The sequence below is a fragment of the Anguilla rostrata genome, chromosome 5, assembly GCF_018555375.3.
Source record: "Anguilla rostrata isolate EN2019 chromosome 5, ASM1855537v3, whole genome shotgun sequence".
In the NCBI taxonomy this organism is placed as follows: domain Eukaryota; kingdom Metazoa; phylum Chordata; class Actinopteri; order Anguilliformes; family Anguillidae; genus Anguilla; species Anguilla rostrata.
Genome location: NC_057937.1, coordinates 31,128,447 through 31,155,032, shown reverse-complemented (window position 1 = coordinate 31,155,032; position 26,586 = coordinate 31,128,447). Strand labels below are relative to the sequence as shown.

The following is a 26,586-nucleotide window of genomic DNA, read 5'->3' as shown; positions in this document are numbered from 1 at the left end:
TTCTTATAGCCTGTAAAACACTGCATACGCAAGCAACGTGATACACTAGCCAGTCACGAGAGGGGTTTTGACAAGTTGGCAATGTTGAATGATATGCTGAATACTGCAGCTAGATACCTTAGCTTCTAAAAGTCTTATGGTTTGGAAACAGTGAGGTTTTCAACCATGCAAAACCAGTTAATCATAATGTGTGTACCTGTATGTGATAACGGCCGCATGCCAACTGGCCTTAATTGGTAACCTGCCTTTATTTACATTCACACACAGCACTCCCTGGTTTTAATCAGAGATCCGGCTACTATTTGAGACCTGTTTTTTTTTGGAAGTTTTACTGTACATAGAAAAAAAACTGCTGTTGATAAGGGCTTGATGACAAGGTGAGAGGCAGTGAGATGATCAGCTAGCCAAGTGTATCACATGTGTGTGTCTGTGTCTGTGTGTGTGTGTCTCATTCAAGAGTCATACTCAAAGCAGTGGAGGCAGATTTAGATATGTAGGCTACTCCAATCATATTGTTCATGTATTGATTGGTAATATTAACCAAGTACAGTAATACCATCCAAAATAAATGGAATTACTGGTGTTTTCCTCAGTTAAAACAATTTTCCATTTTCTTTGAAATGTTCATGCAGATTTCTCTAAAAATAGTCATAGTCATAAAAATAAGTAATAAAAATAATTGTATAAAAATCAATTTCAGAATATTTTAAAATGTAATGTGGATACTAAGGATAAATCTAACTACACATATGTATTTAATATTCCTTCTATCATAGAAATTATTAAAAGTGTCTTTGAATTGTAGTAATTGTAATAGTAATATTATATACTTTAAATTTTGATGTTCGGTTTTGTTATCATTTAGTAGACATGTTGAAATGTGTGCAAAACCACCTGAACAGAGCTGGCTTTGAGTCAGATTTAGTTATAAAGGCAGTATAATTGTGACAGAATATTCCATATATAAAAAATATTTCTGACACTGCTGATAAACATGGATTAAAGTTTGGTGTCAGTGTTTATGTTGCATTCACTGTTTGCTACATTGCCATGATTAATTGTCTTCAGGCCACTGCTTTTCCATCTTTAATGTTTAATTTCAGAATGCAGTCATGCAAATAATGAATCAAGATTGGGCACACCATTTTACAGCACTTTTCTCTGCATGAGTAGGAATTGTGTTGTTGCCATGTACAAATACACCATTCTTTGGGTTTTTATGTCTGGCCTCTGGCTCAAACATAATGTGGATGGCTTTCCCCCAAGTAAACACATTTTTCATTGTACAATGTGAAGTGCTGTCAGAACTGAAACCCTCTTTTTCTGTCTGAGGAATGTGAGAGTGGGTAGACCAAGTGGCCTGTTCTCAGTATTTTATTCTTATGAGCGTGTTAATGTTAATAGAATAGTTGCAAAATACTGGAAATAAGATTTTTAGCCTCCACCATACAAACCAAGATGTATTTATCTCTGAATTCTCCAGATAAAGGCAAAATTGTAAAGGTACTTGACAAGTTAAAAGTGTTTGTCCAATGTGCACATCAAAAACAAACCACTTAATTTGCAAATGCATATTAATTATTCTTAAATGAAGTTTGTCAGCAAATTATAGTCAAAGAAAGACTGCATGGAGATGCAGACAGCACTGGGATTGTTAGTGATATAAAAAACATGGGATACTACCTTAATGTGTAGTACCTCAGAAGATGGGAAAGTACTTATTCAATTGTTGCCTAAAGCTATTTACAGGCATTGAGCTGTTGAGTACATTCTCATTGTTCATTAAATAAGGACTTTATTCAAGGATTAGGTTGGAAGCAACTGTTGTGATTAGATTTGTGTGGATTTATTTCTGGATGTCACTGAACTCACCTGAGTGTGTCCTCCTACAAACATATTGGCTGTTAATCCTTTTTTTGTTTTAGTCCTTGAGTTAGGCACATGGCCAAGTTGAGATGATGATACATATAGACACATATGACTCCTGACAATGGACTCTAAAATGCTTTCTAATTTAGAACATGCAACCAGAATGAGGTTCTCACTTGCATTTTATGTACCTCACAAAAGCAAAGCTAAACTTCTATGTTTTTCGTATGGTTTTAGATCCAGGCGCCAAATAATCTTTATGGATTATATATATATATATATATTTTTTTTTTTTTTTTTTTGATGCTTTGAGATTATTTGGTCAAATGGTGAAATGATTCATTGTTTTTTAAACAACAATGTTGGTGTGGTGATGGGAAAGCTTTGTGAAATGTGAACTACATTTCCCACAAAGCTGCAGGTTTGGGCCCATCGTTCAGTTACCTGACCTTGGTAACACAGAAAGATGTTCTTGGGCAACTCTGACATTAGTGTTTTCCAAAACCAAGGAATTCTCTGGAAGAAAAGAAGAATATTGTGTTGAAATTGCCATTGGTATTTTTTTTTTCAATAATTCAATTGGCTGTTAATTTATAATAGATGAGAACTGATTCTGTTTATATATAAATAGAGGCAAGTCCTTGTTTTTGCCTCTTTCATGATTATCTTGAGACCCCCACCTGTAATCTGGCCATCTTCTCTTCTATGGCATAAAGCCACAGGCTAAACCATGAAAATGGGACATGCCAATGCAGATGGACTCTTTCCCCGCCACTTGTATTAGTGCATAACAAGTGAAGAGAAAAGACAGCAGAGTGCACCTACTTATCCTGTTTGCTAAACATATACCTGGAAATGGAGAGCTCAAACTTTATTGGTTTTGTTTTCAGTTGCCTATAGTCATTTTATTTCTTCAAATATTTCAATTTAATATTGCAAACAACTTCACAACATACAAAATGAATTATATTAATCCAGAACATATGTCAATGATTCAATTTTATATCTTTATCTTTTTTTTCAACTTGTGGGGATAAAAAAATAAACAGCAAAGCTTTGACAACAGCACCTTGACATAGTATGTAATTCCAACATTACCTTGAGAAGTTTAGAGCAGTAAACAGATAAAGTACTAAGAGGAGGAAAGACCATTTACTGTTGAAAATGTAAACGGAATGTTTTGGTCAGAACTGTATCCTTTTTTTTCCCAAAGTGGACAGTTTCTCAATTCACAATTGAAGCAGCATGCAGGTTTTTTTTATTTGTTTTCCTCACCTTCCATTTCCTTTTTTCTCAAATTCTTGGCAACGTAAACGAACCACAATGTCTTGAGGAATGTAATATAGTAATTTAAGTTGTGCGCAAATGACTGATTAGATCTTTTTTTAATTGTTTACAAGGTCATGAATATGTTCAATAAATAGACTGTAGTATCACTTTTACTGTATAAACTTCATCTTTTTTACATGCAGTCCATAAAATTTTTCATTTGACGGAATAATTTACCCTGTTAAGTATATATACAAATAGATATTTTCTCTTTTCTTTTTTTCTTACTCGCAATAAAATCTATACATTTCATTCACTATCTTCCCCTTTTAATGGTCAATGTGCATACACAGGAAGTGTCTATCCTTATAAATCGCCAACCGATTTTCTTTTTGCTATCCATGGTGAGCGCCCGCACGAACGACTGGGTTGTCCGACATTGCGAGTTGTAGTGACGCTTGTCTATTCCCCGGCAGCCATCTTTTGTGTATCCCATTGGGTTGCATTTGGTCTCGTAAAAGTATTGCTTCAGTTGGCCATTGGGCACCGGGACTTTCTCCAGAACTGTGACTGTCTGCCCAGACATGTCTATAGCCGTCTTTTTATCCACGGCCGTCACCCACTGGCTAATACTGTCACACACGCTCAGCTCTCCACGCCGTGACGGGTCAGAGTGTCGTCGAACCCTCATGGACATGTTGGCTGCGTCCAGGTAGTTTTTGTATTCCTCCAAGAGAAAGAGAAGTGGTGGCTCCAAAGGCACTTGGTTGCTGATCATCACCCGCGACGCGTACAAGTCGACGTCTTTGGACTCCGCCACGACGTCCCCCTGGTTCTTGTCACCGGGCCCGCTGCCGGTCAGCTGTGCCTCCCCCTCGACCTCCAGCAGCTCCTCGATCACCTGCTCGAATGTGTCCGTGAGTGACGGCAGCCCCCTGCGCTGGGCCCCGCCCCCGCTCTCTAGAGTCCCATGGCTCTGTGCCGCCGTCGCTCCCAGGTAGCCCTCTGCTCTGTGCCCCCGCATCGCGGCGGCGTCTCTCATGGGGGCAGCTTTCATGCAACTGAAGTACGAAATTACCATAGTAAGGAACAGGATGGTCATCACTCTTCTCACCTGGTGGAACTGAACACAGGGGAAGGGAGGGGGGGAGGGGGGGTGGAAGAAAAAAAAGAATCATTAAAATTAATTTTTTGAGCTGCAATATATTTGTGACCAACATTGGATAAGACTGAGGTCTGGAATTCAATGGACCATAGCTGCACGAGCTCCTTGCTCAAGGAACACAAGTCCGCTTTGTCCCTTTTACCTTTTAATATAGATACACAGTCCTGCCATTGCACTGTTCCTGGATCAGGTCTCTGAGATCGGCAAATCTCAGAGCTGTTTTCTCAGAGCTGCCTTTGGGACGTCATTACTCATGCAGCACGTCTGTCACTTCCCCACAAGAAGCTAAATACAGAAGCACCTGAGGCATCATTAGAGGATGTGTGTGGCAGTCCTCTCATGAATACCCCACCTCCCCTGCCTCCCAGCAGCTCAAACTAGGCCACTGACCCACCAAGTCCTACATAGTCAAGTTCCACCTCGCAGATTAACATTCACCCTCCCCTTAAATTTCATTGGCTGTACCACAATACTCATCGAACTCAGTCTAACTGACGCACTAGGATGCGGATGAACTCTCCAGGCAACCCGTACAAGGTGTGGCTAACGACCAATTCTTAAAAACCAAATGAGGAAATTAGCACCAGGACTCCTTTTCAGATGTAACACTGTTTGAAATTGTCTTCTTAGACATTAGAAAGTCAGCCGCACGTTGTGAAAAAGACAAAATAATTTCTTCAAAAGTATGATAATGAAGAATTATCACTGAACTTTTGACTTCAGGTTCACGTAAAGGTGAACAATACTGCTATGCCATAATATTCTATTATTTTTCAGTCAGAATTATCAACCATAAATTGAACCTTCTTCTTTATGTAGTGGATGCACAATAATTCTGAAAATAACAAATTCTTGATTAAAAAAAAAGTTTTAATATAGCATTTAATTTATCCTATTCAATATCTAACATGTAAAATATGAATACTGTAAGTCCCCAGTCCCCCCAAGTTATATAAATATGGAATGCAGAAACCATGTGACTTCATCATTGAAAATCTTTTCCTTTTACAACTTAATCATACAAACGCAAAGATAACAATAAGACCACACCAAACATTACCTTTCATTGACAATGCACACAACTGAATTGTTCCAGGGGATTCAAACATAGCCCACAGTACATCAGGTTTCATTTCCCTTTCCTTTTGCAACTATTTTACACCTGAAACACCTAACACCTTTTTGATACAACTGAATTGATTTGTTCATATTGTACTCTGTTTAACTCAGGGAATGAGTTAGATTTTGTTATCTTAGATTTTACATGCTGAATTCGCAGAACTAATTTGGCCTTACGCTTGAGTTAGATTTTAACTACCTCAGAGTTACTCTTTAATGGGTCTCCAACATGGTAGAGTAAACACACAAATATCTAAATGCCAAAATGCACCCAAATTTGTTAACCTACTGTAGTTTAATACAGTGGATAGAATTCAGGACTCTACTTCTGAGAATTATGGGTTCAAGTTCCTGGTACAAGACTAATGCTGTGTCCCTGGGCCAGGTAATTTCACACCAATTGATTCAGTAAAAACAAGTTGGTCAAATGGGTCACATGACATATTGTATGTAAACACTGAATGTAATGGTGTGTGCTAAGTAAATTAAAAATTAAAAAATGTATTGTTGTTTAAAACCAATAAATCACTTGGTAAATGTGAGCTTATTTGCTCTCTGCAATAACTATCCAGTATTAAACCTGATAAACGTGATACCTGATACCTCTGCAACAGAATCTTGTGTATCAATTGACATGCAATCATCAGCTGGTCTATGCACTTGGGCTACAATATCAGGCAAGGTTGTTGATGTTTGGTAATTGTTTCTTCTACATTATAACCTTTTCCCACAAGATTTAGCAGCCCGAGGTATGTTTTTTTCCAGTTTGGTAAACTCAGAATGTTCTGTACTTTACAACAGTTTTATCTGGTTGCTAGCATAGCATGGACATTGACTAAAATATTGGCAAACCCACATACAATATGTTAAAAGAAAGGCATAACCCTTCTGAAAAAATGGAAGTACGCTGTAAAATCCCATGTATATATTGTAGAACATAAAAATAACTCATAATGTGCGCTACCTTCATTACTACACTTCTTTTCATAATTAAAGATCTTGTGTTGTATCACATAATATGACGATCAATATATTACTTTTGCAGAAGGGGAGTCTTCAACAGGGCATAAATATGCATGCTCATTCCCCTTGCTTAGCCTTAAACAAACACGGAAACAGTTTCTTACCTTGCACAGTCCTATGAGTCACGACAATTGAGAAATTCTGGTGAATTTGTGGACATCTCAGTAGCTCACGCTGCTCTCGCTCTCCTTTCTACAGGAGGCATTTAAAAATAGCCAGGATGGTATAGTTTTGGCAGGTCCTCCACCTGGCTCAACCTGAACACATTTAGCGTGAACCGGCACTCCGAGATGTAGAGCAGGAATATCATGGAAAGGCGAGAAAAGAAAACGCCCATTTAAAAAGCATTTGTTTCATTCTTAATTGGTGTCTAGGGCTGTAGTTATGATTTGCCAGCGCTGCAAGGACTACCATGGAGATACTCCGTCTATAAATAGGTGGGTTGGGAGTCCCATAGTCTCAATTCAGACTATTACATCCTTCCCCTTAATGAGCTGCTGAGCAGTTCTCTGGATCCTGCTCAATGACATGCCTTTTAAAATACACACATACACACACACACACACACACACACACACACATACGTGCATATACAAATGCATTCAAACACGCATAGGCACACTCTTTTGAATTCCTCGTCCTGATGAGAGCAACCTTTACTAGTGTGCCGCAAATCATATTACCGTAAGGTAAAAATCAATTGTAACCATATCTAAACCTTAGTAGGGCTGTTGAAAAACTCCCAATGTACCTTAAGCCACTTTCAGTGTCAGCAAAGCTCTGTTATAAATGTTGATTTAGTCTTCAATAAACAGACAAATTGCAATTGTAAATACATTAATTTGTTGGAACATTAAGTGCTATAGTTCTTCACATTGCATTGCTATGTGATATGCTTTCAGTTTCACACCTACTTAATATGGAGGCAGACTCACAAGAATGGATTACAATTTCAAGTATATACTTCTTTTTAATTGAGGAAATTGCCATCAAATCTAACTGTAGTAATATTTATATATAAATAACACTTCAGTACATTACCTTTTTACATTTTTTACATTTTTTCCTCATACTGGATACACAAGTCATATTTGACATATTGACGAGGCATTTTTTCTAAAACCACAAGAATAATCTCCCAAGCATCTCCTGCAATCAGATACATGTACAAACTTAACCACAGACAAGTTTTATTCACATGGAAAACTCTGCAGCATACCTCATTCGTTTCAAAAGGACAGCGCAGCTGCATGAAAACCTGTTTCTTTAAATGGAGCGGAGCAGGGAACAGTACCCAGCCGCTGTCGCTAGAGGGCGCTGGCTGAGTCCCCTAAGACACTGCCAGGGAATCGTCGAAGTTCCTTTAATGTTTAGGCAGAGACAGCCACGTTTTTTTTTTCTCCTGAAAGACTTTGAGGGCCGAGCCGCAGTGAAAGCAGCAAGGGATGAGGCACCGTTTCACAACAAAAACAAGCCAGAGGATGGACGTCACAGCCCCAGGTCTCTTGGTGAAGACAGAAAGGGAATTGGTGTTACTCAGCGCTGCACAATTTCTCTCTGTTCCTCTGAGCTTTTTCTCGCCGGGAACACATTTTTTTTTTCTAACTTGGCAATTTCCGGTTTCCATCAGGAGAATCAATACGGCTTATACTCCCAATCAGCATCCTGTTAAACAGCAATCAAACCAATGAATCATTTTATTGCTGTGGGACTGCTCGGAATAATCGCAGCCTCCAATCTAATTCAGACCAAAGGAAAACAATCTCCCACAGCGACTGAATTTCCTCTCATTTAATATATTAAAAATAAGTGCATCTTCAGCTCTGAATTGGATTTCAAAGGCACAATAACAGTTTCCTGGTAAATGTGTACAATTATATATGTGCGTGAATGAAAGGGATTATTTCACATAATGTCTGTATGTTTATAAATATCCCAATATACAGAATTATAGGCCAAAATCCAATTAAAGTTCAAATGTTTTAAAGCTACATTTTTAAAACAAATCAACTTAAAAACTGTATTTACCACTCTATCTATGCAAGAGACTATATAACTACTTACTATATACATAAATGGCTGTGCACATTTTTCTGTATCTTTCTTTTTAATATCTTTGTCAACTGTGCATATAATAATCTGACAATCTCTCACTGTGTTATTTCAGTATACAGATGCATTGGATTAGCACAGAAAATTACCCAGACATTTGTATTTCACTGGCAACTATAGAGGTTAGCACCTTCAGCAACCATTACAGTTAGGACCAGTGAACTGATGATTATTTGTTGCATAAATTTATTTGTATAACTGCACTGTGGATGCTTTTATGTATTTTGGTTTAGCTCCATTGGCACTACAGAGTGCAACGCTAATCTTTAATGTTGCAAACTGGGATTTATTTAGTGAGCAGTTCAAAGATCTTGGAGAAGTCTATTTGTACTACAGTATGCACTGTAGCATGCAGTTTAGGAACCTGTATTTCCATACTGAGTTAGCTACATTCACTTCTATTGACCATCATACCAATTGATTGCTTCTATGAATAAAGACCACTGAGGTCCTACATATTCTATACTGTGGACATTAACCATGGACTTCTGAATGCAGATGTTATGGTTAATGTCCACTGTGCTTCCTGCAATGGCAGTCCTAGAATGCAGACCTGTTGCACTGAACAGGGCAGGAGACTGAGGAATGGAAAGCTACAGCTATGAGAAAGAACAGCTGCTCTGGTCCCTCTTTTCAGGGAGATTGTTTTGAGAGAGGTAGGTAGAGCCGGATTGGTGGGTTTACATTGTCTGCTCATTTCCTCTCCTGTTACTGTGTCCTTCGCAGTATTTGCTCAGATTTCCATGCCAAAGTGAGATTTAAGTCAAATCCTCTGCTGACAGATTTGAGAAGCTCTTCCAACGTGAAGTGACTGCCACAACAGACATTTTTTTGCTCTGTAGTGAACATGATGGCAGCGAACCAGGCCTCAGCGCATTTCAAATATAGGCACCCACATCCATCAGTGAGGGTCACTGTTTTTCCTCATGACGGGTATCCGTCAACTCCAAATTGCTATTATCATTACCTTATACTTCTGATCCCATCAAAGAGAGACTGGCCCCTCCCTCCTGTATTAGGTACGGTTACACTGTTGTAAACGTCTGGATATGACACTCGAGTTGTTTACATTCCATGCCGGTGCAGACACCGCTTGCCAGCTGAAGTGTGGTTAAATAAGACTTCTGTTTCGCTTCTTGCCAATGAAGACATTCACATTGGCCCTGTAAGAGCTACATGTCTTGAATGGTATGCTTGAGCACATTCTCATTCCTTGTCGTCTTTAAAAGGGCTTGATGCCGACAAAAACAGGTTGGGTCTACAATGAAAATGCATGATGCATGTTGAAAGATACCCCTTTTAAGCATATTCTTGGCCTATTTACACCCTTCGGTACACATTACTGGGAACCAGGCAGTATATGTGAGACTTGCTAGGAGAAACAGCCCTGGGCAAAATTTCATTGGTTGTTCTCATTATTAAGATAATACATGTTACATTTAATTACTCTTTCATGCCAATGTACATTGAATCCGATTTCAATTTAACGCACTCCCATTCGTGGCCTTTTAAAAGACAGGGATCTGACCTATAGTGGTTTACTGCCGTAATTGTACAGCACTGTTTTTGGAATTTGGGCCACACCCGCCATTAGTGGCTTAACTGCCACCAGGTGTTTTATTGTCCCACAGGCATATCATGCACAGAACTTTCTGGAGTTCCACTGGAGTCGATCCAGCTATGAAAGACCTAGAGACCTCATCTCCAGAAGCCAACAGCAAGAGCAAACTTCAAGAAGACCTGTAAGCACTAATTTCCACAACATCTTTGATCATATCTTCCAATGCACCCTATCATATTACTTTATACTTAGTTGTCTTTTAATATATAGTTAAGTTATAATGTAAATTATCTTTTTCTCTTAAATAAAACACAATGTTCAAAACAAACAAAAGCAGTCAAAAAACAAACAAGCAAGTTAAATGAGAAATTGATAGCTTACTTCATCAACTCAATTTTTCCCCGATATGTAACATAAAATAGATGTAGAGTAATAGAGTAGATGCTTATAGTGTCAAAATGAACTGTCCTTTTCAATCCTTCCTAAAAGCATGGACTTTCCCAAAGGCTCCTAACTTAAAAATGACTAAAAGCCTATTTGCCAAAGGCACAATTACTTCTGACACATGCTACCTAAAACCCTGCTATTGATATTTTAAGCCATTTAGAGAGGTATCTTTTATTTCACTCAGAGCAAAGGATGTGAACCTCACCACAAACAAAAAGTGCTTGATACAGTTAACTGTCCTCACTTTGGGAGAAAAAAGTGACTTCCTAGTAAACATATATTAGACTACTCAGACAAGAGACACAAATTTGGCCAGGCTAATCAAAGAATAAACCAAGGTAAATACTTAATACTATAACCAGCTGACCAGTCAGGTGCAGAGTCCACTAAGCATAATTAACATAGATGTTTACTGGTATAGCCTCAAAATTTCATGTGATAGGTTGAATTAATCTGAGTGACATAATAAACCATGAACAATTAAAACTTTTCCATATCTGGCATAGTGTCTGTCCGTTTGGTCTATCTATCCAGCTTCTTGTTTTCTATTTGGTACAATATGTACTTCATGGACATCCAATCACTTTCCGTTACACAGGACAGCTCTTATATATCCCCCTTTCAGGGATGAAAAATCATCACCTCCACAGAAAACCTTTAATTAAAAAAATGGGGATACCTAAATGCATTGTTGTCTGTTTCTACTGCAATTTAGAGGATTGTAAATTTGTTAACGGTCGATCTACTGAAGTGATGAGCTATGATGCATGGCACATACCTTGCAATCTAGCTAGATAAATTAATTTTAACACATTTTACATATTTAAATTTGTTCTTCCCAGTCCATATTCTACCTGGGCTGAAATTTTTTAAAAGCCATGTCAACACATTGCTTATATCAAGCCTTGTCTGAATCAAGGCATTTTTCCAAGGAACTCTTCACACAAACATTCCCGATGAACTTTCCACCCAGCACATCTTCGCTGTCTGCAATTACAGCTCGGTAGTGTTGTAAAAACAATTGTAGAGCTCAATCAACCCCAGCAGATACGGATTTAATTACGTTTACTGTAAATTGTTCGCACTGTAGCCAGAACACTCCACTTAATCTGTCAGCACTCAGCGGATGCAGTAAAGAGGAAGGCACTCCACAGATTAACTACTTATGTTCTGATTATTAATGTATAGGTTTCAATTCTCCCGTTAATGAGAACAGGATGTGAGATTTCCATTATTGCCTAATTGTATGTCTGAAACAACAGTTAAGCTTTACACCGCCAACATATGTACAGTAGCTATACACCTCTTCTCGCTGGGATTATTTTGCTTTCGCATTGTTTACATACGTAAAATAATAGGGGACGTCAATAATTTGTGTAGTGTTACTGTTATATTTGAATAGACAATATTAATAAACAACCGACGTTCCTGCTTTTCTCTAAAGTGGTTATGTAGGTCAGTATGCCAACATTGCCTAAATATGTGAAATTCTTGAGATTTTCATTTTAAATAGCCAAGCAGTCAAGTGGAACAACATCTTCCAGTCCTAGGACTCACGGTGCTTTCATCAAAATGAGTCATACAACCACTTCCCTAATATGTACGCTAGATGGGGCATTTGTCCACCGATATATCTCAAATCCCAAGAACGGTAACATAATATGTAAGACGTAGATACACGGATGTACGGACGAAAATACATGCAAAATTGCAAATATAGATAGATAGATACATAGATAGACAGATAGGTAGATAGATAAATATATAGATACATAGATTTAAGTTTTGACTCCCGAAATCGGTTTAAATCCCTAACATAACACATTTTCAACCACGCAAAATAAACTGTAATACAAATAATACACAATACTTCAAGTATAAAATGTGTACAACTGTACACGGTCTTTAACCGACATATATACAGAGCTCTAGCGGTACAGATTGTTCAAACGTTGATGTGACATACATCTATCATACTTTCAGTGATCTCGAATCATCAGCGTTTTTTAGGGAAAGTTCAGCAGATGCGTATAACCATCAAAGAACATTCGCTCTCTCGAGCTACAGAGTTTGATCGCATAAAATGAATTGCGAAAAATTTCTAACCTTGTTCAGCTTTACTTGGAAAGTGGCAGCAATATCACCAGATCACAACTTGATCCTTGTTTTAAAGCATAAATTATTCCTTCTTCCAATGCATTTCAAGCTATTTCCTCTAGCTGCACGAAGGCACCGATTCAGAAACGCTTTTAATCTGTAAATTCATCCTCGACTTGTGAGGTTAACCAGTTTGAGGGAGAGCTAGCCTTTACACCAGGGTAAACCTAAGCATAACGTCTCAAGTTTCTTATAAAGTCTTAATGAGCGCATCAAACTTTGTATTTGCTTAGCAGCCTATCTGTTTTCAAGACTCCTTCTATAAGCACTTTGTGTTTTGACCGTGCTCACATTAGGCTATGTGGACAATCAGTACTGTCATTATACCCAAAATACATTTAACGTTATTACAACTATAGCCTGCTTCTTCAGTCGTGACAACTGTAAGAGCAAATGTGGGAGCTCTTAAAATGAATTATTATTGATGTCACGTCTTCACTTTCAATCATCAATGCCAGGACTGAGCAAAATGAAATTATAAACAAATATGTATAACATCATAAAGCTGTCCCAGGACAACGAGAAATAGTCCATACATTTGTTCTACACTAAATTCACTGTTTACAAACATTTTCCTCCCCACAATTTATAAAATGGATCAGAAAGTTCTAATTTAGGAAACATTTCTTTAAAATAAACAAAAAACTTGTGCGAAGCTACAATGACCCCCTGCCTTCTCCCTATTAGAAATTCAATCAAGATAATAACACCGTTTCTTATTAATGAACTATAGCCGATAGGATTACACTGCCGCCTTTCAAGCAAGCAACATAGTGCCTGCATTTGTAGGATCCACCACTTGATTACTTTTGTAGACTTTCCCCCCTACGTGTGCTGAAATGACAAACAAAAAGTCTTAAAACAAAGAAGTAGAAACCTACCTTTTACTGTCTAGTCGTAAAGGAGACCATCAAAAGGACAGTTTCATTTGGAAGGATTTGGAAGACTCCCTATGTAATTTTAAAGCTATATTTTCCTTCTCCTCCCCGGGAATTTGAAGTTGTCTTTTCAGCTTTGGAGCAAATAGATTAAATTATTGATGGTGGAAATTGCATGGTTGAGGTAATGGACTCCCATGACTGAGTGGTTCCATTGGAGATCGGTTGAGACAAGAAGATTGGATGCTAGCACATAAGGTATTGCGCGTTGAGAGACTTCGGTAGCTTTGAATGAAGGTTTCATTCCTCGCAACTACAGTAACTAACTACATCGTGACGTTGCAGCATGTGACTCCGCCACTGGCTGAGTGACCACAAGCACATTCAATCGCAGAGACGAAGTAGCCTAATGTATAAGAGACAGGATTTACACTCACTACTGGCCTCTCGGACAGAGATGCAAAAGACCGAACAAAATTAAGCAATTTACATGAAGGGAAAACGCCGCCCACGCTAGTTTGTAAGGCTGAAGCTGACTTTGGATCTACGCATGACAGTGCTCCGGGTTTTCAGGCTGCCGCTCCAGCGTGGTTTTCATGTAATTCCAGCTCCTGGCTGGCTCCAAAGCATTCTGCTCCAGCACAGGAACTGCTCCGTCGCAGCCAAACACCGTTTCTCACTCTCCTGGAGCCATAAAATTTAAAATGAACACCGGTTAATTACAATAATAATTAATTAATTAATTAATTAATTAATTAAAAGAAAAGTGAAATATTAACGTGGAGTTTTCATGTATCTTGAAGGCACCACGAACACAATATGCGTAATTACACAAACAGTACATATTGATTTCACTAAGCATATTCCGTCAGTGAAATAGAGAGGGTTAAGGAGCAGTTTCATATTTCTTGACAGTATAAATGGAAACCAAAGTCGGCTATAATGCGTACAAATCTGAAAAAAATGTATAATTATTGAATTTGTGGTATGTTTCTCCGTGGCTTCACAAGTGAAAGTCCCACTGACTTTCCACAGCCAGCGCCTGTAAGGTCCACATCCTATAACTTTTATGTCTCCATTATTTTGCTGTATTAAGCAATGGCAAAACCTAAAATCTCACCAAAGACAGAGGGTTATTCTCCCATTTCACAGTTAATATCCACACTGTAAAGTTAACCAAAAATAGCCAGGTGAAGTTATCCAGTGGGTGAAAGTTATCTTCAGTTTGGCCAATGGCAGCACATTTGGGCAATCATGATTCAACGCAAATTCTTGAAAATTGAGCTCACCGGTTTTAACCACTTCTTTTTTAGAGAAACTTGGCAAAAAAAACTTCCTTGACTGTATAACTCTTCTGAACTATCTAAAGATGTATACCAGCAATGTTACCCTGAATGTCATTGATTTACCATAAAAACACCTATAGAAAGTTATTTTAAAATATCATTATAAAGGAATTATGAACAATATTGTTTTTAACTGCTATCACACATATCTACACAATTGAAGTTTTAGAACAGACAGATTGGATGTTTTGAGCATTTTACAATGTATATTTCAACTGGGTAGCCAAATGGCATGCTATAATGCAGAGATATAAGCATTATATACTTGTATGTATTCCAAAATGCCCCATTTTGTTTTTCCATTTTGGTTAGGAATCTGGAATTGTTACTATATATCATAGTATTATTCCCTTTTAAGGATTAGTTTATGAGTAAATTGCACTAAAATACGAGTAGGAAATGATCTGAGCAATTACAAGTGGAAAAGGCTCCTTTGGGAATTGACCCCTAATAAAGCAACTGAGCAAGATAAATTAAAATCCAATCCAAGGTGGTTGTATCATTTCCAGTGCATCTAATTTAATAAAGACTACAGGAAGGACAGAATTATCCACTCCTCTTGTTCAAAACAACAGTGAAACAGCTATAGAACCATAGCTTCAGGTCCTTCAGTTCTCCTGCAGCACCAGGTCTATTAGCTTCGGCTGTGCTCTCAAAGTTTGCTTTAAATGGGCCTGTGCACAGCCCTGTCCAGGTTTCACATATGCCTCAGGCTCTGGAATAGCTCCAGGATGGAGCTCAGGCAAATTTAAATGGAACCATATCATTATATCTCCAATGGGATTCATCTTCAGAACTTAAATGATTATGATTGAAATTGGCAACAATGGGAAAAGAGTGATAATTATTCAGAGAATGACCAACTTGAAGTGTTTACTTTATATTAAAGCCTAATAAAGGCATGTTTCACAGCTTTTAATAAACATCTTATAGGCTTTGTCTCCATCAAGACTTGGCCTATCATCAATCAAATAATGTTATTTAAGTTTAATTTGATTAAATAATAGTGGCTATATATAATTATCAAATAATGGCATTTCTGTTGAACAGATTACAAAACAAAAAAGCCTCACCACAATTCATAATTTATCATTTTAGAAACACTGCAGACCAACATTGGCTACAACTATTTTTACAAGATAAATAAGTGTAGGCAATCCCCATCTCATGTCCATTCCCAAATTTTGCAACACACACTGTCACTCAGCCTTTTGATGGTAGACAGTCAGACAGCGTAATCTCCAAGTTTCCAAATGATCACAATGAGATGTACTGCTTATGATTGTACCACCATATTGTCAGTGATGCAAATGGAAAGTGGGTGGTGGTGGTGGGGGTGGGAAGGAGTGGAAAAGGGTGGGGTGGGCTAAATTAGTAATCTGGAAGGGTTCCAATTTTGGAACCCCTGTAATTAAAGATTTATTATGCTGTATTTGTTGTAGCTATTATAATTTTTCTTTTGCAGAGCTAATGAAGTGAAGAGGCTCAACTGGGCTGATCTCAGCTTGATGGTGCCTCTGCTCACACCTGCTCAGTGACTCAGCCCCAGCCCTGGGATGTGCTAAAATGAATACAGCTCTCCCAAAGGATCGCAGAAGGTGAGGGGAAACTCTGGATGACAAAGAGTTGCATCAGCAAATACTGAACGACATGACTCCCAGAAAACCTGCATGCAACATATTCTGCTGTTCTAGTCAGGTAATTCATAAATCTATCATTTTGCACCCCATAAAGAAATGAGCAATATTGGAGATTTTAGAATTAACTGAATGCTGGTAAGAAGAACAAACTTGTCGTGAAAGGCAAGCAGTTACTGTAACTTGCTGGAAAATGGCAGATACTTTTGAGTAAATGCTATATATTGTTTCAAGAGACTAGTATTAAATGAATGATTATTGTTATGGCCCATGTTTAAAATTTTGTGTGACAGCATACCATTTATGTTGATTTATAAGAAAATTGCTCTAAATTGTTGATAACACGTTCTATGAAGCACGTAAATATAGCATATATAGCATTTATATTACAATCTATAATGCACAACAAGCAGTGATTTAAATATTCAATGTGATGCTATTGCTTGCTAATGCTTATATGCTAATGCTTAATAACTGCTTGAATGTTATGAGTTGACATAAAGAATTATACATCGAAATGTTTGAGGGAATGTCAACCATTAAAATGATTAACGACCAGATGAACTTCACTTAATCACGTGATTTGACTTTAGCTCAGTAAATATAAATGAACATGGTTTTGACATGTGAGCAAGTAAGATAGCTACTTAGGACACCAGCAATGCCAACTGGAGGATGTTTCCTACCCAGGGCTTATGTTTTATTAGATTTGGATACACTCTTTATTATGAATAATTATAATGTAATTTTGGTAGTTATAAGTTTATGTATACATAAATTATACTTTTATATGAATGGACCTTACTTTATATTGAAGACGAATTCTCAAATGTTTCACAGAAACTTACAAAATTGATGTAATGTGGAATATTGATTTATATGTCTGTACATCTCTCTGTTAATGATTGTGGAAATCACTTTGTACATCTGATAAATGACTAAATAAGCATTAACATTTGTGTAAAACAAATGATATCTGGCTTCATTATCTATTTATTTTCAGAGAACTTCAACTGAAACCTTGAAGCATTCCTATCACCCACCATGAACTGATCAGAATCTGTAACTATCTGTGTCTTCGTGTGCTCTGCTTGTTTTAATATCCTGTATCATTTGTGCAGTTTCCTAATCTAGACTTCTTATAAATTATTCATGAATATGCAAATGAGCTTCTCCGGCAGCTCTTCTGAGTTCCGGTCTTACCAATTCTGCATCACTTCCTGTACGTGCTCTGCAGACACAAGAAAAATGAGATTCAAGAGAACATGGAAACGGGAGCACATAATAGCAAGGATCGTGAGCGTTTGTTTAGGAGTGTGTCATCCGGCTCACATTCAGATCTGCTGTAGCTGCTCGTCCCTCCCTGAAGGCAGGGCAGAGGCGTGTGTACTGACATCCCTCGAACAAACGACAGTGACACTCATCAAGGGCTCAAACCGCTAATTCTACAAAGCATTCCGAGTCTGTTCGGTGACCAACCCACCGAGTGGTGTGAGGACGACACCTTCGTTGATGTCATACCACATGGAGAGAGCTGCCCAGTCTGCATTAGCACAAGATGATTTGACAGATTTCAGTGCTGTCTTCCTCCGTTTTACCAGAATGTTTCAAATGCCCCATCATTGGTGGATCACCTGGGGGTTTATCTTTATTTAACATCTTACAGTTAACTCAATTGGGATGTCAGACGGGTAGCACCATGTCAGATCCAGCTCTGACGTCATTGAGGACATCAGTGCCTGTAGTGAGCCTCCCGGAGACCTGATGTCTGAGATCTGATAACACTCAGCTGTAAAAGTGTTCATTTATGTATAGGCTGGCTATTTTAGTCTCTGCCTGAGTGCTGAAGTCAACTAATGTACTACAGATCTGGATCTTTTGGCATAGTGGGCTAAAAGCCCATCTGTACAAAGACCTGCTGTCCGCTTGCAATCAGTTCTCTGTTCTCAAATCACCCAGGCCAATTGTGCAAATACACACGTCCCAGGGCAAAGGTGAAACGGTAGCTTCCTGTAACTTAAAATTTGACCAGTGCAACATCACAATTTTAATAATGCTTATTCATGCTACCACACAGCTGTTCAAAGATATGGCAGTATGAACAACTTAAAGACATAAGGTCACTTCCACCGAATGGCATAAGGCCATAGGGCATTGAGAGAGATACATTCAATTAGCGGCATGTCTAATGTCATTCAGTATTACAATATCATATAGTATAATATAAATGTCTTGCAGTACCAGACTGTCAGTTTTTATTGGAATCATAATTATCAAACCTATTCTTCAGTGCTGTAAGTTATATATTTCCTTTTACCTGTAACAGGGATTTCATATTAGTTCAGGTCTATCGATTTGATTTGAATCTGTGGCTCATGCAACATTAATAAAGGCTGATTACTGAATGGTCCTATTTTTAGAGGTTGTCCTGGTTGTCTTCTGGTATTTCTGCTTATATCTTGGACTCTGTGTGCCATATCAGCTTTATACAGTTATGCAGAGATCTGTCAGCCTTCCAGGTTCTGAGCATGCCCACTCTTCTCGTCATGCATAGGCCTTGTGAGAATCTCCCTCACAGTCTGTGAGTGGGTCTGTGTATTTATAAACCAAGTTCAGTGCTGGATACAAGATGCTCCCCCACTGGTGATGGCGGTGGTGGTGGTGGTGGTGGTGATGATGGTGGTGATGGGCGGGGGTGATATTGGTGGTTAAAGGAAGGGTGTGAGGGCTTAGGGCTGATTCCAAATAGAAGTTGTCCATTCCATGCAAATGAGCCGATTGAGAAAGAATGAGGGGATTAATAGAGGTCACAGAGAAGATGACGCGTGCCGTCTGCATGCCTTCTGGGAATCTGGAGTGCATCTATTGATAGAGCTCTGAACAAGTCTCAACCCTTTGAACATCTGCAGCAACACTGAGGGCAGTTGTGTGACTCATAACTATGTAAGTCTTGTGTAAAATTAATATCTGCGAGCATAGTTGCTGTTAAAAAATAATGAGTGAAAATTTCTCGATTGCACTTCCATTGTGTGCTAAAAAATCTCTAGAAGAAATGGAGTCAAAGAATTAGTAGCCCTTTGCTGCATTCACAATGGATTTGGTGAATGCAGTGCAATTGACGTAGAGAGCAAGCCCCAGTTCTGGTGGAATAAAGTAAATTAAGATTTATGGCACAGAGGTAAATCATATTCCACAACCATGCCTCAAATCAGTTGTCTCTCCTTTAAGGATTCACAGGGAATGTTCCATGTGTAAGAGTTCTAGAATTTTGGTAAATGCTACCAAATGGAAATGCTAGCTCATTATCCAACAAGAAAAGAATAATAAATTTACAGGTGCTGTACATTACTGGCAAATGTTCAGCAATGAGATGTAAGGGGATTTTTGCCTTTTTTTGTAAAGGAGATCTAAATCTGTGTGGTAATATTCAATAGCATAATCCCAATTGATTGTTTGACAGCTTAAAAGTTGCGCTTCCCTCTGTCCTAAACCTGTGAAAATGATGCGTATACTTAGTGAAGATTACTAATCCATGTGTTCAATAATCAAATTTTGAGAAAAGTACACTTTCATGGATATATATGAAGGGCATACTTCAAAAATATAGCTGAGCATTGCTTGCAAATTCCATTGCGTCAGAGTGTAAAATGCTACACTTGAATATGATTTTTTTAATGTGAGGTCAAATGCCAACTGATTGATGACCTGACAAACAGTTCAGGATAGTACACTTAAACAAGTTCAGTTAGCCAGAATACAACCTTTACCACATACATGTCCAAGACAGTCTGTTTATAACCATCTGTCACTACAAGTCTAGCAATGATATGAACAATCTGTCATATCTCTCACAGAGGTTTCTATTTATCAGTGGTCTAAGACACTAGTCTTGTCACAGCCCTGCTTATGTATTACCCTTATGTACATCATCCAAATGTACATTTGGCAAAGGCCAAAATTAAGTCAGTTACTTATTCAAGAGAACATCTAGACTTGGATGTGGATATGATTTGGTTCTGGTAGTTTAAGTACAGTCTCAGTTGCTCTAGACAGCATATACGGAAATGTCTTAATTAGACATAATTGCTCAATTGCTGGCTTAGCTGGCAATGTAAGTACAGTTCCATTGAACAACCGGCTCTGTTCCCACTATTTAAAACACGTTTGATTTTGGCATTTCACCCAGAATTGCTAACAACCAATAAAGATGACAACAGTAAATTTCCATCAGCTCATAGGAGAAGACACCCAGCAAAAAGGCCGAACCAAGAGTACATAGTCATACAAGTACTGCATACAGAAAACTAGACTAACGGCTTTGCACCTTGTTATAAATCCAAAAATTATTTCATTTAGTTGAGCTATACATGCCATATGGACATAATAAAATGGATGTATTGGCAAATATTGACACATTTTCTCTGCATCATTTGCAGTGTATATAGTAAGAACAATAATCTATATATAGTGATGCGTTAAGGATTAACTTATCTTTAGAAAATCCAAAGGCAGAAATAATACAAACATTTCATGCGCTCACAAATACACATAGGACACAAGGTTGCACATACATACCTAAGTGTCATGCAAAAGGACTGAAAGGAGTCTTGGCAGAGCTCTTGTTGCCAAGCACCGCCAGAGATGCTTGTTTCTGCAAACTCTTCGCTCATACAGGATGAGGGGACCTGTGGTTTTCCCACATTTCGGAGAACACTGCTTGTTTTTATATGCTATGCAAAACACCTGCAAGTGGGTGGACAGCTAACAAAGCTGGGATGAGCATTACACCTCCTCCAGAGACCCTGCCTGGACCATTAGGGTCAAAGGTAGTGGGTGAGAGTGAGATATGCAGACAGATGAAGACATGTACACACAACCCGGTACGCTCACACGCATGTCCATGCGCGCGCGCACGCACGCCATGCATACACACACAGACACGCGCGCACGCGCGCACACACACACACAGACATACACTTACAGACAGATACACAAACAAACACAAACAATTTGACCCAGCATTCTCAACATATTCAAGCAATTTGATTAGCAAAGTATAAACCAGTACATAACAAATATAAAGCGAAAAACAACAGCGAACAGTGTCGCACTTTCCGATCTGGCATAATGTGTTACCTGCTACTGCGTCCCGGAGTAATTCTATGTATATACTTCAAAAAAGAGATAGAGGATGAATGATATTCAATCAAGTTGCTATTTTGAGAGAAATGTCAAACTGCCCGCATCCCCACAGAAAATCGCGTTTCTTGAAAATTCTATATAATAAACTTATCGGTTTGTTTTACCGGTTGATCTAGTTTATTCATTTCTGCGCGTTTTAGAAGACTCACTGGATTTTTTAATATCGGAAACATAAACAAGAATAAAATAATTTATAATCCATTTATTCTGGTTACACTTCTAGATTTCTAATGATCAGTATAATAATTATTGCTGTTGTTTATTAGTAGGCTAAACGATTAAGTACTTTCCATTTACGCAACCAAAGGATATTGCCACTATCACGAATATTTTATGGAGAACACTTGCACGTAGGCTACATGACAGTATAGTACAGACATCCACATTTCCCACGGGAGTTTGGTGAATTATGACTTAAATCATACCGCACACCATTGCGGATAATAAAATGCGCCTGCACCTGAAATACGTAACGATAAGTCAACCTCTTTCAAAACTTCATGAAAGAAAGCTAAAGACTTGACCGGTAAACGGAGCGATTGTTTAATGATTTTCATCGTTTTCCACCTCCTGAATACTTCCTCAAGAATAAAAAACGTATTAACTGTACATTTCTACATCAATATAACATATCATGTTATCTGGAATGAAACCTACCATTTTCAGATTTGTTATTGACGCCCACCCCAACTCTGCAGCGCTAAGAGTGGGGAAAGGGGGGGCGGTGAGGGAGATTCTCGGTAAGATAACACAACCCCATTTATGGACTGATCCGATGACGTACATTGCAGAAAGTTCTATAAAAAACCCTTCATACATACAAAGTGTGTCGTGCCACCCCCCTACCCCCCCTCCCCCCACCCGCCCCCGTTCTCCCCTCCCCCCACACGCCCACACCCACACCATCAACCCACGTCTCGCTCTGACTCTCCTGTGACAAAATATGATATCCCATGCAAAAAAGGGAAAAATAAAAAACGACTACATTACTAATATGGATAATAGCGTAGACGCGCAATTAACAACGACATACAATATCTTTACACAAGATCCCAAGTTTACACAAATTGTTGCATATCTCATCTGCCATAAACCTCTTCAAATTAAATGAAACATAGTTTTGATTACTTAATGCTATTATTTGTCTGATTGGTTCCCACGACCTCAAAATAAAAATATAAATATATAATTACCATTATTATTACACTTGTGGTTCCGAAAACGTTATTTTAATACTTCTCAAATTTTGCTAAAAATCCAAACAGTCAATCATCAGGAACTCGTAAAACTATTGAGATCGAACTTAATGAATCGGCAAGTTTATTTTCAATAATGAGCAAATAACAGCCTGAAATGAATCCCGCACGACAGGTTCCTGATTAAAACAGTGCTGAATGCCTGTAGGCGTTGATATCTTGGGGTTTTCTTGCCGCTGTATGTTTGACATTTAATCAGTTTGCCCTGAAATCAGATTCTTCTAGCAGACGCGGAGCACAAAGGAAAAGCGGACACCGGCAATATCCAACGTTTCCTTCGAGGCTTCCAAGACGGATTTCTGTCGGCTAAGAAGTCAGAAAATAATAATCTTGGGATCTTATCAAAACGCGACCGAATTTTCCTTTTGCCTGCTTTGCATGTTTTGCTTGCATACCCGGTTCTCCATCTCCAATGCCCATCTGTTCTGAATCAATTCCTTATCCTGCATTCTTATCGCTGCCTCCATCTAACCCCGCCATAAAATTGTCAGTGTCTGACCACGCCTATCTACCTTTATCCATATGTCCAAATAGGCTACATGAGAGCAGATATTTTTTCCGCAATAATTTTGTGGGTCATGTTGGCAATATATATACTATTACAATGGGAAATGTTGTTCTAGTGCATACATTTCACAGGAAGTACCCTCCGAGTTTTTCTCTTTTTTTGCGTGTGTAGCGCAGCGCGGGGACAAAGAAGCGGAGCAGGTGATATCAGCGCTGGAGTAAAAGCGCAGTATGAATGAAACCAAGAAGCGCCCGTAGTAAAACACAAGAGAGACATCAACGGGATGACAGAGGGTGGGGAGATGCAGCCACGGTTAAACAGATTTGAGTGTTTGCATCACTTAACACACAGCGGATCAATACAACGATTATGGAATGGAATATTTTAAGTTTAAGTAATGTAGATAGATAGATAGATAGATAGATAGATAGATAGATAGATAGATAGATAGATAGATAGATAGATAGATAGATAGATAGATAGATAGATAGATAGATAGATAGATAGATAGATAGATAGATAGATAGATAGATAGATAGATAGATAGATAGATAGATAGATAGATAGATAGATAGATAGATAGATAGATAGATATGAATCAATTTGTTACTGAATTCCATGTGATTCGTTGAATTCGTAATATCTTTAAGTTTCCACCTTTTCTTTATGCTCACTATGTGCCGGACGAAGTAGCAAGGACTGGTAGCTTACGTTGCAAAGCCTTATATTTTATTAAAGACATGCACCATATTATGCTGCCAGAGAAGAGGAATTGCTATTGCGCATACGAAAGTTCCATTTACAATAAGGCTACAGGAATCCCTTTTGCAGTTAACCCACTAGATACGGTGAATGAATGTATATTCCATTTGAACGGCTAAATAGTAAATAAATGATCAAATGCAATCTCCGTATTACGGGTTACTTGTTTATATAACGAATTACAGCCTACAGATGTACAATGACAGTACAACTTTACAAGCATTTAAATACTTCACATAGTTAGGCCAAGTGACCGATCTTTTATGATGACGAATAAAAAACCTTACTATTGTAGGCCTACTTAAATATAGATACACAAAACAAATGTTAAGTTTACGATTTGTTTTAGAATTCGCGGTCTTATCTCGTTTTCTTGCACTGGCTATGGTAACAGTGCAGCGCACATCTACCTATTCATAAAAGCATGATGGCATTTTAAAAAGCAGAAATAAAACTAGCATACTGTTTGAGAACACAGAAAATGTACAGTCAAAACGATGATATGAATGACAAGATGAATGTCTGAAACAGGGGGAGCCATTGATTAAAATATTTAATTGTCTTACCTTTTTAACAGCTGACAACCACTATCAGTGGTTAGATCTCCAAGACCAACACTTGCATTTCCCAAAGTTAACGCTGTATATCAAGTGGAGCTTACAAAGAACGCACAACGCACAGTGCCTCTAAGATTTCAACTTTCACATGCTCTAAGCGGCGACAAAACTCCAAGTGCAAAGCAACCAGGCTTTGTTCTCTATTCTTATCTTTTTCTTTTTTACATCACCGGGCTTCCACAGAAAGTGCTTACCAAAAACAGCCAAAAAATTTTAGAAAAATAAAAAATGGTTTAAATCCCTAGCTTTGGCAAAGAACTGCAAGACTTAAAAGTTGATGTCCACTTGGCGATTTAGTCCGCTGCGTTCAACGACTCCGATGCCTCTGTCCAGCGTGCTGAAAACATACCACAGCTAGGGTTACAGGGGGGCAAAAAAAATCTATACTTTCGTTAAGTGCCACTTGATATTGCTTTACTCTATTGCTTCCCCACGCCTTGTCACGTGAATATTTCCTTGCCAAGCCCGTCCTGTTAATATTTGATCACATGTTGGCCGGACCGTTTCCTAACAAAGGCAGCACTTACTAAAAAAGCCCGTCATATTCCTCTAAATGGGACATCCGCAAAGGCGCCACCAGATCCTAAATAACACCAAAGCAGTTCCACTGCTATTTTGTTTTGTTGCGCTGTTAAAGTCCTTTAGGGCAGAGTCCAACATGTCTACACATGTTGCATTTCACCGGCATCGCACTTGAAAAAAATATTCAGTGTATACCACAAACCTCACAGAAACACAATACACACTGCACCCCGAAAGATCTTATCACAATTACAACGTTCCCTCAGATACATGAATGTACCTGTATTTCATTCACCGCTGAATTTTGATCCAAATCGTATAAATGCTCAAATGTAAAGTTTTAAATGGTAACATTATTTCCCACACTAAACGCAGACCTTAAGGAGCTCGAAAAGGTTATAGTCCACCGTCTAACCCAAATGTATTTTCATTCTTGTTTTTAATCGTGATCATTTTTGTTAATTATTCTTGCTTTGTTCCCAAGATACTCACCATTTTCCCCTAAGCTGTCCTGGAGATAGAAGTGTCTTAAAATCCACTCACTCCAACAGATGCTGGTAGGTAATGTGTCTTGTTTGAAGTCATCATATGAGAACTTCTGCTGTGCTCAGTATATCGCCCACCACTTCGGTGACTTATGAATCTAATAACCCTTTGCAATATCCGCGTGCTTAAACTCGCCAACACCTTGGTGGCTGTACTGAGAGGACAGACAGCAACCAGCTGCGATTTATAGAAAACCTATAGATTTACGCAATCCCTTCGCTATGACAAACGCTTTTTGTGGTTCTTACGTGATTGTAATAAACGATGGGAGTCAAGTTAAAGAAGGATCGAAATTGACCATTCAGTAGACTACATCACCTCCATTTGGTAACGTTTATTAAAATGTTAAAGCTTGAAGAAAAGTTAAGATAAGGAATATTTCTACACGGAGTACTTATGTGTATCTCAGTTTCCAATTAAGCTAAAAAGCTGGAACTTAGGTTTGAACTTTGCACCAACAGCCCAATATCAGGTAAGAAAACAGATTTCACAGATATTTATTTTCTGGCCATATTGTAAGTAATATGAAGTTCTCAAGGGACTTGTTGCTGGTCTAAGCGCAAACTGAAATGTTTTCAAACTGAACGAAA

At 38.3% G+C, this 26,586-nt stretch overlaps 1 protein-coding gene across 4 annotated transcripts; it reads right to left on the bottom strand.

Annotated features, from left to right (window-relative positions):
- Nucleotides 1-3,237: 3,237 nt before the first annotated feature.
- Nucleotides 3,238-26,101, bottom strand: bdnf (brain-derived neurotrophic factor). Of its 4 annotated transcripts, none has more exons than XM_064335781.1 (2): nt 25,943-26,101; nt 3,238-4,261 (listed from the first exon to the last, which is right to left on the bottom strand). In XM_064335781.1, the coding sequence occupies exons 1-2, from the start codon at nt 25,943-25,945 to the stop codon at nt 3,455-3,457; spliced, it is 810 nt and encodes a 269-aa protein (XP_064191851.1). In that variant the 5' UTR covers nt 25,946-26,101; the 3' UTR covers nt 3,238-3,454. The 4 variants fall into 4 exon arrangements, with proteins under 4 accessions (XP_064191851.1, XP_064191853.1, XP_064191852.1 ...); XM_064335783.1 differs by lacking the exon at nt 25,943-26,101 and adding an exon at nt 24,878-25,350; XM_064335782.1 differs by lacking the exon at nt 25,943-26,101 and adding an exon at nt 13,604-14,176.
- Between the last annotated feature and the right edge of the window lie 485 nt (nt 26,102-26,586).